This window comes from Coffea eugenioides, chromosome 9, assembly GCF_003713205.1.
Source record: "Coffea eugenioides isolate CCC68of chromosome 9, Ceug_1.0, whole genome shotgun sequence".
NCBI classification, from domain to species: domain Eukaryota; kingdom Viridiplantae; phylum Streptophyta; class Magnoliopsida; order Gentianales; family Rubiaceae; genus Coffea; species Coffea eugenioides.
The window spans coordinates 33,277,282-33,297,350 of NC_040043.1; the positions used below are offsets into that span (position 1 = coordinate 33,277,282).

The 20,069-nt window shown below is 32.7% G+C and overlaps 1 protein-coding gene across 1 annotated transcript; it reads right to left on the reverse strand.

Annotated features, from left to right (window-relative positions):
• Positions 1-5,303: 5,303 nt before the first annotated feature.
• Positions 5,304-6,012, reverse strand: LOC113783391. The gene has a single exon (XM_027329515.1). It carries the CDS (start codon positions 5,904-5,906, stop codon positions 5,601-5,603), a length of 306 nt encoding a protein of 101 aa, XP_027185316.1. The 5' UTR covers positions 5,907-6,012; the 3' UTR covers positions 5,304-5,600.
• Between the last annotated feature and the right edge of the window lie 14,057 nt (positions 6,013-20,069).

Genomic DNA, 20,069 nt, shown 5'->3' on the forward strand with positions numbered 1-20,069 from the left:
AATAGCTGTGATTTGGTAGTATTTAATTCATCACTATAGGCTTTAATCTTACCCCAAAAAGCAAAAAAGAAAAAGAAAAAGAAAAAAAGAAATATAGGAAGAACGGAATAAACTAATTTCCTAACATATTGTTTACAGTATCTCTTACGATGCCCTCAACCATCTAAATCTCTCACACTAACTACTTCCTTCCCTTCTCCCCTTTGTATACCTTACCTTCTGCTTCATACCTGTTGCATTCTGTCCTTCTACCTCTTGCTCCCATGACCTGAAAAAGGTTAACTAATCTGTGAATTACTTGTGTAAAAATTGGTATTTGTTTGTGAACATTTGGCAGTATACAAGGATTAGGGTTAAAGAGAAAGTAGAATAGTGAGGATTTTTTTGATAAATAGGCATAACAAGATGACTTGAAAGTCAATCAGAATGTGACAGTTATCTAATTAATGTCCTGACTAGTTGAATCAAATCTTAAGGAATTAAGAGAGTATGTTTAGTGGGAGGCTAGTTGGAACTCAAATGGTGTTTGGTGCATTGGTAGTGCCATTTGGGCTGTGGAAATGTTGGTTAATTGGCTAGTGTTGGAAAGAATTTGTGGTTGTTTGGATTAGGTGTTTGAAAAGAATATAATGAAGGATATTTTTCATTTCTTTAATATTCTTTTTAGAAGTATAACTTAAAATGTTTGCTGAAGGTAATTTTAGTTGCTTCAATCCAGCAACAGAGTTAAGCATAATATTTGAAATCTTAAGAGTACTAAGTGAATTTATCAAAAACTCATACGAGGCTTGTGAATCTATTCTTTTTTCAAAATTTCAGATTTTATATCACAAACTTTTATGAAAATTTTGAAATTCTTGACAATGGAACTTTGTGTTTGCAGGTATTACAAATTAAATGAATCAATACGAGTTACATGATAGAAAAATAGGCTCGTTGGATGAAGTGGTTAAACTATTATCGGAATGAGGAGAGCAAATTCCCAAGAATATGATGAAAGCAATTTAGTCAAACCAATTTAGGGCGGTTTGGGGTTACGGTAATTTATTGAAAAATACTTCCCTAGTAGAATTTTAATAAAAGTACTTAGCTTAAGTGCTTTTAGATATATTGTTTGGAAACATAATTCAATAAGTACTTATTCTATTAAATAATGTGTAATTTGAAAATTTTTGAAAGTATTTATCTTTTTATTTGGTTCATAATATAGGATAAGATGATTGAATTTGATATTTTATTTTTTAAATCACAAAAACCACTTTAAAAGCACCAAATTTGAGTTTTTGCTAAAAATACTTTTAACACCAAAAGCTCTACTCCTAATTTTATAAGATGATGTTAACCAAATATTTTAAAAGTACTTTTAATAGTTAAAAGTATTTTTTTACCAAAAGTACCGCAACCCCAAACGGGGCCTGAGGATAAAACCTGTACATTCAATTAAATCTACTTTATTATCCTTTTTGGTCCATGGGTTAATTTTTGTTTCTTTTTTTTTTTGTGTTTCCTCAAAGTTTCACTTACAAATTAGGTCATATGTTAAAATTGTCATTTGGCCAACTAGAATTTTGGAGAAAATACGTTATGCCGATTGCATATTGGATAATCATATCTTACTTCGTGGTAATCGTTGGACAATTGAACATCCAGTGGAGTTTTTCTTGCCCCTTCAATATCAATATTAGCACTTCAGTGCTTCATATTACCATTTGTGTCAAGTTGAAGATAAATACGATTATCTTCACAACAATTTACATATTTATCTCCATAATTTTACAATAGATATATTATTGCCCAATTCTCAACCGTACATTATCTAAATTTCTACAATTGTTGATCCCCAATCTTTTACAATTCTTACGCAAGTGCATTACCCAACAAATAATAAAAAAATAATTCCAAATATTAACCATCAACTTACAGAATGATATTGCAATAATATTTTTAATATTCATAACAAAAATGTAAAATCAATTTTCATACAAAGATAAAATTCTAGAAATGCATTTTCTATATTCGGTGCATACATATGGGGCTGTGCTTTATCATTAGATTGAGTAATGTGTTACAAATTGATATCACAAAAGATTAAGTGCTACAATTACTGTTCCAGGACACAAATTGCAAAATAGTGATAGTTTATGCGTGGAAATTGTTAATTAACCCAATTTTTATATGTGAAATGCACGACTGTTACTTGCTTATTTTGCTCCCAAAATTCTGCCATTTGCTAAAAAGTAAAGGGCCTTCTTTTGCCCCCACATATGATCCCGTTGGCATGTGACCGTTGCGGCTCGCAAGTTGGACATAGGTGATAGGACTCCGCAGTCAACAGAAAAAGAAACGTTGTGAATCAATCATACTGGACCTAGTTTGCCCTCTCGTCTTGGAGGAGGGAAGGCAAAAAAACAAAAAAAAAAAAAAAGGGGGAAACAAAACACGGCAAAATGGACCAAGTTTATTGAGTTGTACAAGGTTATATAGGTTGCTCAATTTAATAACACAATTTTTTTCCTAATAAATTAGTAGTCAGTAATTTTGAAGCTAATACTGCATTCTGAATTGTTAAGGAATTTACCACTTACAACGAAATTCTGTCATACTAGTTTCATAACTTAATGTGGTCAAACAGAGTCTAAGCACATTAACCATCAAATCAAGTACTACTTAATGAACAAGTAACTGAACAGGAAAAACTCGGATGCTTGATAAATTATCAGTATGATTAAGAAATTTATGTTGTTTGGCAACAGTGTTTTTTTTTATTTTATTGGTGTACGCTTACTTCTGAGTGCGATCGAACTCAAAAACGGATCCAGGTTCTTTGCAGTCACAACCTTGATTACAGAGAACAGTTTAGAGTGAGAGATTGATGCATTTAAATTTGGATGGCAGGGATTAAATTTTGGGCACAAATTTTAATAAGTGAAAAAAAAAAGTCAATTTTGGGCATAAATTTTAATAAGTGAAAAAAATTGTTATATTTTTATACATTATTATTTTAATATTTATATTATATTATTTGGGAAAATGACATGTTTCATCCCTCACATTTCACAAAAATATTCTTTTCGTCCCTCACTTTTAAAATGAAGCAATTTCATCCCTGACATTTAAAAATTAAAGCTATTACATCCCTGAACCTAATTTTCAATCTGAATCAAACCATCCAATAATCCAATAATAAATTTCAAAGATAGAATTGATAGGTCACTCGGTCAATTTCATTATATTCACATGACATTTATCAAACCAAAAAAATAAATATTATAACATAAAGGCCATTATTTGTTTTGGAATAGTCGGGTTTTTCTTTTGAGTAAATCTTTTCATGCACCGTTAGTATATTCACTTGCGAGTCTAAATGTGTATCATAAATACAAAATTTGGTGTTTAAATTTAAATTGAAACGATATGGTAGGTACATAAAACTATTAGTGTATTATTGACAATGTAAGAATTCAAGTTGAGTTATATTCAAGTTGAGTTAACCAAGTGATCTACCAATTATACCTCCAAAATTTGTAATCAGGTTGATAGGTGGTTTGATTCAGATTGAAAATTGGGTTCAAGGATGTAATAGATTTAATTTTTAAATGTCAGGGACGAAATTGCTTCATTTTAAAAGTGAGGGACGAAAAGAATATTTTTGTGAAATGTAAGGGATGAAACATGTCATTTTCCCTTATTATTTTAGTATCTACATTTGTTGAGTTGTGTATGTTGCACGGTACAGTTTTCATTGACAATTATAAAAGCCCTTGATCCCTCGACAGCTTACTGCTGCTGCAGAGACTACTCAGATCCAGTGGGACTCTGAGTCTATATATTTGCGAGTGGCAATTGCACCATACAGGATAGACGGCAATAACTAACAAATGTACACACTAACACAAAATATGTAATACACTACAATTTTTGTTACTTGTTAAAATTTATACCCAAAATTCAATTCCAACTAGCCAAACTCAAATTTGCCTTATCCCACCATGAACTGTTCTATTGAGATCGCAGAGAATCGGGATCCGCACCTGCGAGCCAAAGCTCATTGGCTTAACGACGTTAGTCCAATTGTCTGGTTCCTCGAGAAGTTTCATAAACGTTGTCTTGTCTAATCCAAGTGAACAAGGCACGAAACTTCAGAGATGCCACAACACAAAATGCAATTCGAGTAAGGGTAAAATGCACTTTTCATCCCCAATATTTGGGACTTTGAACAATTTGGTTCCAAAAATTTTAGTCCAAACACATTTTATCCTCATAATTTTATATTTTTGATCAACTTTATCTCTAAAATTTTATGCAAACACATTTCATCCTCATATTTTCATAAAATTGATCAATTCAGGACAATCGAATGATTGTTAATCAATTTGAATAGAATATCATCACATGACTAGCATGTCCCTTTAATAATTGTGTTGTTAATACCTAATTCGGTTATTTATTAAATTACATAAATAATAATGAGTGTGTTCAGATAAGAGTTTTTTTTTTTAATTTGTGATATGATGTATATGAGATAAAAAAAATAAATTGGATGATAGGTAGACAATTTGAAAAACATGTATATGATACAACAAAACAAAATTTTGCAAAATAAATGACAATCTAAAAATTTTTTCTTTCACATTAATATTTTTCTCCAATTAGTTGTAATGGGATTGTTTGAAAAAATTTTCCAATTGGCCATAATAGGGCTATTTCTTCTCCATGATGTCGTTTCCTCTCAAACTTTTTGTACAATTTGTGATTAAGAAGAGAGTAACAGTGGCTAAAAATTTCTTTTTTTTTTAAAATAATAAAGTGAATTAAAAAATAATTTTTGAGATTTTTGTTGATCCAACGTTTTTTTGTGCTTTACTGCATGCTATAGTCAAGTGATGATATTCATTCAAATTACTTGACAATCCATCAATTATTCTTAATTAGTAAAATTTATGAAACTATTAGAATCAAATGTGTTTGCATGAAATTATAGGGATAAAATTGGTCAAAATTATAAAATTCTGAGGATGAAATGTGTTTCGACTGAAACTTTAGGGATAAAATTGTCCAATATTCTAAACAATGGGGATGAAAAGTGCATTTTGCCCTTACGAGTAATGGCGAAGTCTGGTGGGTCTTCCAATCAAAAACATTTTAGCGTGTTCACCTCAGCACTGTCATCAATCAAGAACCCAATTGAAATTTCTGGTAATTCGTTCCATCAGACTAGTTTACAAGAAAACAAAAAAAAAAAAAAAAGAAAAGAAATCAATGGTGGAAAAAGCAATGGGTTCAGAATCAAAGAATTTCCTCAATTGAAAGGGGAATTGGCATTCTTCCGTCAGCCAAAAACAATAGACTTTAATCAAGGAAAAAATTAATTGTACAGGGCAGTTCCATTAACCAAAAAAAAAGAAAAAAAGAAGCTAGTCAATAGTCCAAATCTCCACCATTGCTAACCTTGTTTAAAACTCAGCCAGTAATAGAAGATAGTAATACAAAAGAGGGCCGCAAATTTACAGGAATAAAACTTTCTTTTTACTGCGATTTCCAAGAAATCTGGATACAGAAAGGAAAAGAAGTGTTGAAGGTGATGATCTGACGATCAATGATCAGATATGACAGCCGCAGCAGAGGTAGAAGAAACAGAGAGTTCCGACCAAAACCACAGCCTCAAAAAAAGACACAATCTTGAAAAGAATCACGTCAACAAACCACAAGTGCAAAGTGAACCTCCTTTTCCACCGTAGCCCAGTTGAGAGACTCTTGGAACTCCACCTCCCTGAACCACCAGGGCCGCCACTAGCACCTCCACCACCATCACCACCACCACCACCACCACCACCACGACGTCTGCCCCTGCTCTTTTTATTCAGCCTCTTGAAGAAAAAAGGGAAACTGGGCTTTTTGAACTCCATTTCCTTCTTCTGAATTTTGGGATCTTCTTTTCTTGGTTAGAACTTAGAAATAGTTTTTGGTGTTTTCGTTTTCGGTTTGGATTCCGGAGTCAATTGGCTCGGAATATTATAAGAAGAACAGAGGAGGGGTAGTTTGGGAATAATGAGGAAATAAAATTAAAGTTGTACAACTGTTCGAAGGTTCCGCGTTTGCGTGGGTCAAAACGTCAAAAGATGGGGCTGTCGTGGGAGAGTGAGTGCGTCTAGAATAAAGGAAGAAGCCCACTTTCACTATGTAAAAAACTACAAGTGATAATTAATTGTTTGAAATATTTTATTTCGAATATTGGAATAATTATCAACTATGGACCCTATTTGCAATTGATTTTTTAATTTTGTAAAAAAAAAGATAATTTGGAAAAGCCAAAATCATCTTTCAAGACTCATAATTGAAATAGTTATCACAATCGTAAAATACCTTTTGTGCTTCTGAAAAGGTCCACAAGTGCAAAGAAGAAAACTTCTACTCCGTATAATTAACCTATAATTTTTGTTATAAATTAATTTTACAAGGATTGCATGTCAAATAGTAGTGCAATAAGGTTAAAATTTATTTTTCTACTACTTTTTATGAGGAAAACTTCTTTTTTTAAAAAAAAATTATAGTAGGGAAGGAGAGGGGCTCAAGGAGCGGGGAGAGAACAAAGGAAATAGAACTGAGAATCTCTAATTTTTTAAATCTCAACTTTAATTAGAACTATTAATGGGGCCGAGTCAACTCGATCTTGGCCCACTTGACTCGATAAAAAGTCTAATGAGCCTCACCTTTCATTAGACTGGACTGAGGTTGAGATTAAATATTAAGTCCAAGTTAAATGTAAACCGAGATTGGACCTTATTAGCTTTAAACTCAAAATAGGCCCGGCGCATTAATCAGTACACGTGTGTGTGCGTGTGTAATACATTTATACTCTGGTATATATAAAAATGAATTTTTTAAGTCTACTAGCTCTTTCTCAATTCAAGAGTTAAATTTAACCATTCTGTTGCTTTCTTGAGGGCCAAAATTAGCTGAAACTCTAACTTTCTTTTTGATTTAGTAAATTTTTGTATTAGTATGATATTAGCTACTTTTTATGTGCCATTGTTGGTGTAATGGCTTAGTAAATTTTGTGTTGGTATGATATTGGATGCTTTTTATGTGCCACTGTTGGTGTAATAGCTGCTTGTATTTTGACTAAACATACATGGCTAAATTCAATGACAAAGCATGCATTTTATATACTTTATCATCTTAATCTTTACTTGAATTGACCACCATTAATTCTTGGTCTATTTTCTTCTTTCCCGCAGGTTCTTATATGACTCATGAGACAAATTAATTTGTTTACTTTTATTTGGATTCAAATGCTATATTTTTATTCAGATTTGGTCACTGTGAATAAAGTGAGTGGACAAATCTTAGAAGAAGCAAATTGAGAAGGCTATGAAGAAGTTCCGACCTAAAGATATATTGATTGTTAATCATTTTTTTTTTTTACTATTTTTATGTATTTTGAGCAAATTAGATATAATTATTGCTGAAAATTTCTTGGTTCATATACTTTTTAATAAACTATTATTGGTTCGTATATAACTTTAATGTTGTGGATGTTAAATTAGATTTATGACTAAATGTATACGAAAATTAAGTAATATATAACTATTATTGGCCAAAAATTTGCCATACTCATTTCAATTCGAAAATTAGGATATTCGATTCTTATTATTTGATCAAGTCAAAAGAGGGTTGGGTACCCATTTAGATGCAGAGCGGATTAGGGTCACATAATTAAAAACCTGCATGTACCCAACCCGCCCCACATAAATATATATATATATATTTTCTACACATACTACAAAAATAATGGAAGATTATAGTTTGTTTATAAGATTCATTTGTAGAGGTTATGATCTTATATTTTTTAGAAAAGAGTTTAATTAATGTAGAATATATATTTTAAAAAAAAGTACTACTTATTTCAAATTTTCATTGATTTTGAATTCTTTTAATTTTTTTCATTTGTTTTGTATTCTCTTTGCATGTTTGTTTCTTTATGGGAGATTTTTTTAAGAAAAAGTCTTTATTAAATCTTAGATGAATATGTAATATGCAAAATTAAAATAGTATAAATCCCGTTTTTAAAAAAGTAAATGATAAGCGGGATAAGATGGATACCAGTTAATCCGACCCTATATCAGTAGGTATTCGATTATTAGGTACCTACTAATATACGGGACAGATAAAGATCAGAAAATGACTGATCCGTAAGGCGCAGGTCGGATCATCAAAATGGTGCACGGGACAGGTACTCAACCCGTGTACTCGCCCCATGCCCACTCGATAATAAGTGAGTTTTGGATTAAATCTGAATTAGATTCAAAACTCGAATATTTTATAAGCCAAATATGAATTTAACATTTATTAATCTGAAACTCATGGCCAGAAATCTGGAAAATGTTACTAATTAGATGAGGTGAATTTGTTCTAATCTTTGTAGCCGAAGAAGTCTTGATTTAGTGATTAAAGTTAGACTTATTAACCTGTGAAGTTTTCATGAAGGAAAACTTTGTTGCCGTTACAAAAAGTGGACCGTTAAAGATGGTGCCTTTTCGAATAGTCATTACGGCATCTTTTCTTTCTTTTAAAGAGGTCTTGATTAGGAATTAGGATAAACGGCAGCGAGCTTAAAATTGTGTGTTCTTATGTTTCCGTTTCCTTCGTACGTCGATGTCTGAACTCGCGAGTCACGTGTGGTCTCATATTTATCTTGTAGCCTACTTTTAATAGTACTAAAGAATGAAAATTAGTTGCAACAGAAAAATTTGGAATCGAAAAGTAAAATAGTGGCAGCAGTACACAGCTGGCTGAAAGCAAGGTGGTAGACTAGAGGAAAAAATCGGGGGATGAGTAAACTGGTCCAGTGTATCGGGAGAATGATGTGTGAATGCAGGTACAGGGCCCCACAAAACAAAAGTAAATAAAAAAATTCATAATGTGCTAGTGGTGAACTTCTGGGTTAACAATGAATAAGGTTTAATTCAATTTTTCACCAATTAACTAGAGTTGGATTTCCGCTTTAGTTTCTAAACTTCAAAGTGTGATATTTTAATCTCTTAAGTATAAAATTATTCACTTAAGTAAAATTTGTATTACTTTAATTCCTAAACTATAACGTTTGTCGTACTTATGTATATAAATCTATGACATTTTATTTTTAAAAATATAAAATTTTGTTCTGCTGAAGTACAAAATCTGTCTTAGTTTTGTCAATAGTTTATTTAAATGAGATAGATTTTATATTTTGTAACTTTGGAAACTAAAGTGTCTCTCTTTAAAATTTAAGGACTAAAGTAAGAATCTCAATACAGTTGAAGGGTGTAAAGTAATATGAACTCAAGTGAATATGGTAAACTTGCCAAACTTGCGTTTATGTGGTAAGCTTGTACATGCGTGCAGACTACCAGGGTTTACTACAAATAAGGCCTATGGTCTATGGTTTAAAGTTTAAACAACACTTGTAACATTGTCAGACAATCTATAAGAACCACAATGAGGAGCCGTAAAATGTACGAGTAAATTATTTGATAACCTACTAAATTTTAAAAATGATATAATTTTGATCACTCGATTTTAAGAGTATGAAATAACCCATTCAATTTTCAAACGTATATATTTAGATCATTCAATCTATTTTTACCGTCAAGTTTGTCAGATTTAAGAAATTGACGAATCATAAGATATAATCGAGATACAAACTTAACCGTAAACATATGGAATGTCCCAAAATATATACATTTGAAAGTTAAGTTTGTAACTTCATACACTTAAAAGTTAACAGTTGAGTGACAAAAATTATACCATTTCAAAAGTTTTATAGGTAATCGGGTAATTTGCTCAAAATCTACCCGTGTCTTACTCTGACCTTAGAATGGAGTAATTCTCCACTTATATTTTTGGAACCAAAGAGAAGGGTCAAATTCCTAGTCTAGGATATTCTACGTAATTAGAAACAATTAAGAATTCTTTGAACACGTTCCTGAGTAAACATTTTGGTTAACCATTTAAATACATAGCAGTAATTTTTTGCACACTCGATGTGTGCGTGCAAAGCAAAAAGATTCATTTTAACTAAAAACATTATAATTTAGTGTAAAAGTGGGAAGTATAAAAAGGGAAGAAAACTATAATAGTTAACACTATGGAAAATTAAATAATATTTAAAATGAGATCATGGGGTTAACGCATGTTATAGTGATTTTTATTTTTAAATTCGGCTTGAGATAATTATTATTTTTAAATTGATATTCCCAATACCCAATCTGCCCTCAAAGTTTAATGTTCATAATATCGATTCTCTCCCAAGTAATGTTGATTTTAACAACTTGAACAAAGGGTACTTTTGAACGTACAGCAGATGACATATTCTAATTAACACCGAATTGGTTGTATAAATATTCACATTCGTTGTTTCTTACATTTAGACATTTTCCCCATTTATCACGTTTCCCAAAAAAAAAAATTACTTCGGACATCCATTAAACAACCGAAATCAAATTGTGTAAGTAGAGATTATAAGCAAAATAAGCATATTCAACTGCAATTGACCTTTATCTATTTTGTGTCTAGTGATTAAAAGAGGGTTCTTCGAATTCTCTTCGCTATCGGATTTAATGTTTGAATTTTGGACCTGACAGATAGGGATGAAAAAGGTGTTGGAAGGCCGTGAGAGGTAAAAAAAAAAAAAAGAGTGCAAAATTACACTTGTTAAAGAAAAATAAACCAATTATTTTGTTCAAAAAACTTGAGTCCCCGCTTTACAACCGTAAGTAACACATGTTCACCCCTCCATGCAAAGAATCTCAATAATGAAAAGAATAATAATATTAACGTTGTAAAAGGCAATGATATGCAGTTCCAACGGAACCAAAAGTGTGTTAAAGGAAGATAGATAATAAAGGGAGAAGAGGAGAGAATTTTGCAACTTTTAAGCCAACCTAAGTATATTCGACATTGAAAGCCCTCTTTTTGGATTCTGAAAACTAGAGGAGATGAATGCTCAAGTAATTCGTCAAAATTAGATACCGTTACTAGGGCAGTAACCATCCCAAAGGTACACAAACGGTGTGCGTAAAAACTAACAGCTCATTAAAATGTTAGAGAATCAATTCTTTTTGGGCTCGTTTGGTTCACGTATTGGATGAGATAGGATGACTCATCCTCCCATTATTAATCTTGGGTTGAGTCATCCTAGGAGGCTAGGATTAATAATTCAAATCATCTACTATTTGATTAATCCTAGGTTGAGTAGGATATATTGGAAAATAATCCTATCTTGTGTTTGGTTAGAGATTTGATAAGATAGAATTACTATTTTGATGACCAAAATGCCCCTTAATTTGGAGGATCATTTTAATAAAATAATTTAATAATTCATAAATTTTATTAAAATAAAATAATTTTAAACTTTAGAATTATAAAGTAAATCAATGGCTTTAATATATAAAACTTTACATTCACTCAAACTCAGCTCATTCGAGCCCTTAAAAATATGTTCTAATCTAGTTTTTGAATCTAAATTTTAAATTTAATTAAATAATGAGCCAAGTTTTGACTAATTTAGGGTTAAATTGAATAAAATCCAACCCATTTAAGAGTTCTAAATGAGCCAAGCTCAAACCAATAGAATATTTTTCTTTGGGTTGAACTTGAGTTTATATAGAATTTGATTGAGAAAATAAGGTTAGTAAGGGCAATATAGTCCTTTTATTATGATGTAAGTAGGGCAAATTAGTCAAAATTTTAAATTAATAAATAGGGGTAAATTTGCCAAAAATTTTAAAATAACGAATAGGGGCAAATTAGTAAAAAAATTTGATACAATTAGTAGGAGCAAATTGGTCCAATTATTATCATATTATTGTGTGAGAGTATGATTGTATAATATTCAGTATGAATTTGTATCATTTGTAAAGGCAAATTAGTCCAAATATTATTATGTTAGTAGTAGAGGCAAATTAGTCAGGAAAATTTAAATTAATTAGTAGGGGCAAATTAGTCCATTCATGTTATATCATCATGTAACCGTAAGGTTATATAATTATGAGAGTATAAATTTTATATTATTTGTAAGGATATATTAGTCTAAAATTCCATCATCCTATCTCTTAGTCATCCATGGATGACTAATTCTATCTCCCCTGTGGGATTATTTTATCCATAAATAGGAGATTAATTCAGTTAGTTGGGATGTGTCATCCCATGTGTAAAATACAACCAAACATGAGATGGCACAGGATGAGTTTGTCTGATGAGGTGGTTGATAGGTTCTCCAATTGGTGTTAGGTTTTGAAGAACAAGGCTGTTGAGGTTTTGTTTGGCTTTAATTGTCCTAATTTCTTCTTTAAGATCAATTTCTGTTTGGAGGTGTTGAAGAGTCAAGGGTTTGATAGGTTTGGAGGGAAACCTATCAGGAATATCTGTGAGGTTGTAGGTTTTGAGAATTCTAGGGTCTTTGGCTAAAGGATTTGTAATTCAATCCTGTGTCATCTTGTGAACCAAACGGACCCTTTAAGGTTGTCATTGAGAAAATATAAGGGGACGCTGATTATTATTTTTTGTCTTCCAAATTCCAATAGATTAGTGATATAGCGTTTCAACTTGAAAAACAGTGCCAAGCCAACTCTATTATTTGGACAATGGATCAGTGTAGGAGTGGGCGTGGGTCGAGTAACCGTCTCGTCCACTATTTTGTTAATCCGATCCGTACCTTGAAGGTCAATTATTTTCTGACCCTTATCCGCCCCGCATATCAACGGATACCCGGTTATAGAATACCCGCTAAAATAGGATCGGGTCAACGGGTATCCTTCCCGCCCCAATTATCATTTAATTTTTTTTAAAAAATAATTTATACTAATTTAATTTTGTATTTTACACATTCATCTAAGATTTAATAAAGTTTTTTCTTCAAAAAAGTTTCCCATCAAGAAACAAATATGCGAAGAGAATACAAAAAAAAGGAAAAAAATTAAAAGAATTCAAAATCAATAAAAGTTTGAAATAAGTAGCACATTTTCTTAAATATATGTTCCACATTAATTGAAATCTTTTCTATAAAATATAAGATCATGACCTCTACAAATGAATGTTGTAAATAAACTATCGTCTCTCATATTTGTAATGCAATTTGTTCAATGAAATTGCTTATTTAGCTTTAAAAATATTATTTTATAGTATGTGTATATATGTGAGTGTGTGTGCGCGTGCGTGTGTGGGACGGGTCGGGTACCTGTAAATTTTTAATTATGTGACCCTAACCTGTCTTGCATCTTAGCGGGTACTCGATTCTCTTTTGACTTGATCAAATAATACAGATCGGGTATTCTAATTTTCGAATCGAATCGGATCGAATATGGCCGGTTTTTTGGTTAGCGGATAATTTTGCCCACCCCTAGGTCAGTGAGGGTTATTAATCACAAAGTTGCAAACTATGGAGAACGTGTTTAGCATATAACTTGTATGTCTTATGATTGTAAATATTTTTTACAATTGTAAATTTTGCAACACCATCATGTGAGTCCCATATATTGCTTGAAATACATAGATGTAAATACAAATTACAGTTGCACATATTTAAAGATTTTAGTTTTAGCCATATTCATGCATAGATCGGGTCAATTCAACTCAGTCTTATCTTACTACTGATTTGAATTTCAGATCAATGGTCCACATTGAATAGTATGGCGCGGTTGCAAAATCTCAACCGTTCTTGCCTCTTTTTTGTATATTTATTCTAGCAAAACCTTCTCTTTTTATTCCGTTGTCACTCTTGGCAAGACACTAAAGAGTGATGAATTAAAAAAGATAGAAAAGGAAAAACAAAAAAGGAAAAAGAAAAACTTGTGAATATGGCCAGTTCAACAGAGTATTTTGCTTTCCTGGATTCTCATTCCTAAGAAAACGATGCTTGCGACAATGAGAAACAAAGCGTGTGAGTGACTATCAAGATACTGGACAGTTTGCTGGTTGCACGGGTCATGATTCATGAAAAGCAGTATATTGTGAGTTGGGTATGCTTTTATGCCAACAGCTAGCTGAAATTGCTCGAATCTTATACGCCAGGCAGTGCCCACAAGGCCAAATCTTGCTTTCGTTTAACTTTCCTTCTGCCCGAAATCTAACTTCTTCTTTTCTGGTCTAGTCAGTGTGTTACACCATCATTCCTAAACCTTCTATTTAGCTTTAAATATTTCTTAGTTGGGATGCTTTTTTGGGACGTATTACAAGCCTCCACTGTGGCGCCAAAATTCTATTGCATTATTGATATGGACATGTTACAACGGTTAGAGTAATTACACCGTACGCCCCCGCGTGAATGGTCCAGCGGCAGCGCCTCTCACCAGTGAACCTTGAGATCACAAGTTCGAGTCTCCGCTCCGCTGGATTCCTCCACGCACTTAACGCGTTCGGGCCGGGTTGGGGCGCCGGGCCCGGGCCGTAGGGGATTAGTCGGGCCCCGTAAGGATTGACCCGAACACCTCTGTGTCGAAAAAAAAAAAAAAAAAAAAAAAAAAATTACACCGTACAATTCATGGTTTTTGAATTCAGATGGACGTAGTTGACCGAGGGATATTTTGGTATAATTGCTAAGGTTGAGATATCAAGATTTAGAGATCCTAAATTTCAATCATTCTTTTCTCTCCCAATTCTTAAATATCACCTCTGCCCTATTAAAAAAAATGAAGATTCAGGGATACAATTTTTAATGAACAAAAAGAATTGTAATATTTTTGCACGTTATTGTTTTAGTATATTGATTTCATCGTTTTAGTGTTTTTATCTCTTGTATTAATTAATATATACTTTTCATGGTACAATTGGTACTAGTGATAGCAGTGGCTCCCGATCCCCACACTACCATTTGATTATGTCCAAAAATTGCCTTTCAATCACTTTTAAATTGCCCTCAGAGAGAAAATTCGACCGGTGTATACACGTTTTTCTTAAAGAAAAACTATAGTAACTAACAAGATTTAGTATATATATTTAATTTTCATGACTTAACCCTTAATGAACATGTTGAATTCTTACCAAGAACAAGATATATAACTTAAGTCTTGTTCAGTATGACTAACTCCTATTGGTTTGATTTCAACTACACTTTATGACGACTTTACCGAACATATCATCTACTAGAATTAGCACTAGTACAATGGCAGGTAGTCATAGCATGAGGTTATGAATATTATTTTTTAAAAAATAATTTTGTCCCTAGCAGGGGAAGAATGGGACTTAATATTATTTTTTTTTAAAAAAAATTTCCTAACAAGAGAAGGATGGGACTTAAGAAGTAAGAAAGCAATAGGAAAATTTAAATCCAAGATTTCTAGTTCTTTGAGTTTCAATTTTATTATCAATACAATTTAAGGGCATGATGATTGTTTGCTTCGAAGCAAACTACAGAACTTGGTAAAGTTGTACAAACTCCAGGTTTGACCCTATGGCAGCAACTTGAACCATTATACATAGGCAACATGACAAAAATGGGGGACAGCAGCCCCCAATCCATCCCTGGTCAATTTAAGCCAATTATCAAATTTTAACAAGCATAATGATTAGGTTGACTAGAATTCTTCAAATATGAGCCTACTTGGTCAAGTCAACCAGGCTTTCTAAACTGGGAGGACCTCAAGAGTTGCCGGCTTTTGAGGTTTCTTCTGGGATTAGGTTTATAAAAGCCGAATTTCTAAACTTCAGTTTAGAAAAGGTTAGGGGGGGGTCAAGTCAACCAGGCAAAGAGGGATTATCACCCAAGAATGAAGGAGCCTTGGATTCAAGTTGCATCCGTATCTTCCTGGAATATCAAATATATTGCCGAAAATACTTAGATATCAGAAGCCATCATGGGTTTGATTTACAAATATGTCCAGACTGCAGAACGAATTTAACAGACCTTGTTTTCGTTCATAGATGGGATTCTAAAGAAATTGTTGATTATAATCCAAAATGCCTTAATATTATGTCAAATTACAGGATGCACTTATTTAGGCAAAAATAATTAGGACAAATCTTTTATATGCTATTAGTATATATACTTGCAGTTTAAATGTATGCTATACATACAAAATTTAATATTTCAATTTAAATTGAGATAATGCGACACAGATATCTAAATCTATACACTGATAGTGTATATATACACTAGCAATGTAGAAAAGATTAATTCATATAACTATTCGGACCAATTGAGAATTGAGCGCATGGAGCATCCAGGTTCCTCATCTCGTTCTTGCTGAAAGGCCATATTCTCTAATGTGAAAATTCCTGGAGTGCCAGGTTAACATAAATAAATAAGATACGATATGTGTACATCAAATTGCTTAGTGCAGTGCCTAGAATATTTGATCTGATAAAAAAATCAGATTATTTTACATCACTCTCTCTCTCTCTTCTCTTTTTTCTTTTAATCACAAATTAGTCTTCGGTAAATTGAGTCATGAAGAAGCTACATCCAGGGCAGGGAAATCAAGAAATGGGACCTTATAAAATGTATCTATACTTTCTGAAAGAATTTGGTGAAGGATTAGAAATGGAATTTCTGAGCAGGATTGGAGAATTTTTCTACTTGCTGCCTTATCTTTTGTACGAGGAAAAAAGAAAAAAAAATTGTAACAGTATGCTATGTTTATTTGCCCAAGAGTGTACCTTATATGTAAGGGTTTCCCATCTTCTTGTGGATATATAACTTTTAAAAGAACAACTGACAATTAAGAGCATTTCTTTAAAATAACAATTTTAAGACGTTAGTACTGGGGAGGGTGAGGGAGGGCATTAAGGAGGTACAATTAGGTTGGTCAGTTACAATAAGGTTGGTCAGTTATGTATACTTGTTTTTGGGCATATAATTACAAATCACGTTATATTTATACATTAAATTGGTATGCATCTACTCGGGGTGGCAATCGGGTTCGTTTCAAGTTGGCGGGTCGGGTTAAGACTCCGGGTGTAACAGAAAATCCCCTGACCTGAACTTGACTCGCCAACCCGAAACGGGTCAGAATACCTGACACGAACTTGAAAATTTCGGATTGACGGGTCGACCCGAAACTTAATTTTAATTTATTAATTTACCACTGTAATTTCTAATAAAACCAATTTCGTACAAGACTAATTGCATAATCAAGTAATAAAAATTTAAATAAATAATTCCAAACCAAATCTAAAATAAATTAAAACACCATAAAAGTGTTTTATCCCAAACCAAATATAAAATAAATTAAAACAGTATAAAAGTAAAACATAATATAATACATTATTTGTCCAAATATAATACTTTCAACTTCACACAAGTTAAATAAATTCATTTAGGATTAAGTGATTAATGCCTTTGAAAAAAAAGAATAATTTAGTTTAGTTAGATAAAATAATTTTTATGTTTGTTAAATTATTTTTAATTCGTAAACGGGTTATCGGGTTATATCAGATCACCCACGGGTTGACCCAAATTTGACCCGTTTTCTTTTCGGATCCATCGGGTTCAACCCGATTCTGACCCAAACCCGCGAAACCTCAACCAAAACTTATTAATTTCGTGTTAGATTCGTGTCGTGATTTCAGGTCGTGTCGGAAATTGGCACCCCTACTACTCCCTTCATTCCATTTTGGTAGGCTTGTTTTCTTTTTCTTCCATCCCAAATTATAATCCACTTTCCAATTGAAAAATGTAGTTAACTTGCAATTTATGTAAAATGCCATTATTTAATGTAGTTTGTTACTGAGTATAGTCTAACTTATTTAGTGTAAAGCTAATTAGTCATGCTCCATTTAATGTAAGGATGTCTTAGAAAAATAGTAAACTACGTTTATTTTTTCAACAAAATTAACTAACTTTTCTTAAGCTGCACGCAAAAAAAAATAAAATAAAATCTATCAAAGTGTGACAAAAGAAGTATAAAGTTTATGCATACACCAAAGTTCTTCTTTGACAGTGCATCAAATTTTGTAAGAAATGCAATAAATGTACAATTTAGGATGCACAAATTTCTTGTCAAACAAGGTTCCGTAGTGTTTATAAACATATTTATGAAAAATTTCACATTTAATCCACATACACATTTACTTGGAAAAGTGAAATCTTTTATAGAAACCTCTTCAGAAAACAACCATTCAAACGGAACTCTAGTTTCCTGCGGTGCCTAGGTTTAGACAAAGTTAGGGATTCAAATTTGGGCTGATCGATTTCAAATCATATTGATTTAACCATAAGAAGACAATCTTAGAAATGTTAAAGAAAAAAAAAGAACATAAAAATGTCAAGTACAGAAAAAAATGAAAGTTGGTGCTAGCAGCACTCTATCTGCATTAGGGTATAAATTTAGGATCATAAATTTAACCTTCATTCACCTGTATCCCTGAAAAAGCAGGAAAGGATTACAAATATGGAGTCAAGTTCTAAAGAACTAAAACTTGTCCCAGAATTATCACAAGCAGAAAAGAACTAATAAAGAAAAGGGTACAAATTGATAGTAATAAGTATACTATTCAATATCAGAGATATAAATGCATTAGATTTTAAGAAACCCCAAGTGTTTACTTTTCAGGGGTGGATGTATCTAAAATTTGTGTATTAGGTTAGGATTAAATTGAAATAGTGATTATATTAGAACATTATCCACGTTTTACAAACCTATGTATTTTCCATACATCTAATCTTCCCATATATCCACTGGAAAGGGATGAGAGATTACAACTTTCCACCGTTCCCATCATTCCAAGAAACGTGCGTATTTAAGTAAAAAAACAAGATACAGACAAACAAATAAGCAATAAACAGGATGAAAACAGAGGAATGTATAACCATAAAATGCAATAGTCAACCGAGTTTATCAATAAATTTGTCCTAACAGAATTCCAAGAACAAATGACAAACGCACGTAGTTGAAGGTGAAAACCAGTTCACCTCCAAAAGACTATAAAAACAGGAAGAGAAATTAATACTAATTAAAAGAAACCATCAGATTAATATAATCACTCAAGCTCTGGATCCTAAGAACTAGTTTTCGGAGGGTTAGGATTCTCTGAAACTTCTGCAACTTCACCATTAGTTTCAGTGATAGGATTCTCCAACACCAATGGCTGATCACTGTTAGTTTGAGGGTTGGGATTCTCTAACATCAGGAGCAGGTTGTTATTAGTCTCCGGGCTAGGAATCTCAAACATTAAGGGCTGATCACTGTCAACAATTTCGAGCTTAGGTATCGTTAACATTAAGGGCCGATTGATATCAATTTCAGGGTTAGGATTCTCAAACATGAAGAGCACATCACTATCATCAGTACTTTCGAGTTTAGGATTTCCTAACATTAAGGGCTGATGACGATTTGTTTCTACGTTAAGATTCTCTACAGCAGAAGACTTAACATTGGCATTCATGTTATCATCCTCCTCCTCCTCATCATCATCATCATCACCACCACCATCATCAGACTCACAGTGAATAACTGGAAGCCCACCAAAGCTATCAACTGCAACATTGGGAATGAATAAACCTGATGAAGATTCAGCATTGTTATTAGCAGCAAAGTTGTTGTTAGCAGCAGAATTGTTGTTAGCAGCAACATTATTTTTGGCAGCATCAATGTTGTTAGCAGCAGCAGCAGCCATCTCATCGGCTCTAGCCAAAACATTCTTCCTCAGAATCTCCATAGCAGCCTTATACTCAAGAAGTTCCTCCAAGTCAAGATTATCAATAGGCTGTTCCCACCAAAACCCTTTTGAATTGTCACCCTTGTTCTGCATTAAACTCTTCTCTTTCGCCTTTTCAATCTCAATCTTTTTCACGATCTCCAAAATCTTCTTCTCCTCCTCCTGATCTTGCTGCTGCTGATGAATCTGATTAGCAACAGCATTGTAGAAAGAACCTGATGCTTTCCCGGCAAGATACCGATCAATGATGGCGTCGATCGATGCACGGCCACCAAAGCCGAACACTTTGCCTGCTGGAGATTGAACAAGAATGGCAACATCTGCACCACATAGAACGCTTAGTTCAGCAGCCTTCTTGAACAAACCCTTGCGGCGCTTCGAAAACGTGACTTGCAATTTGTTTTTCTGCTCAATCTTCTTGATTTCAATCTTTCGTC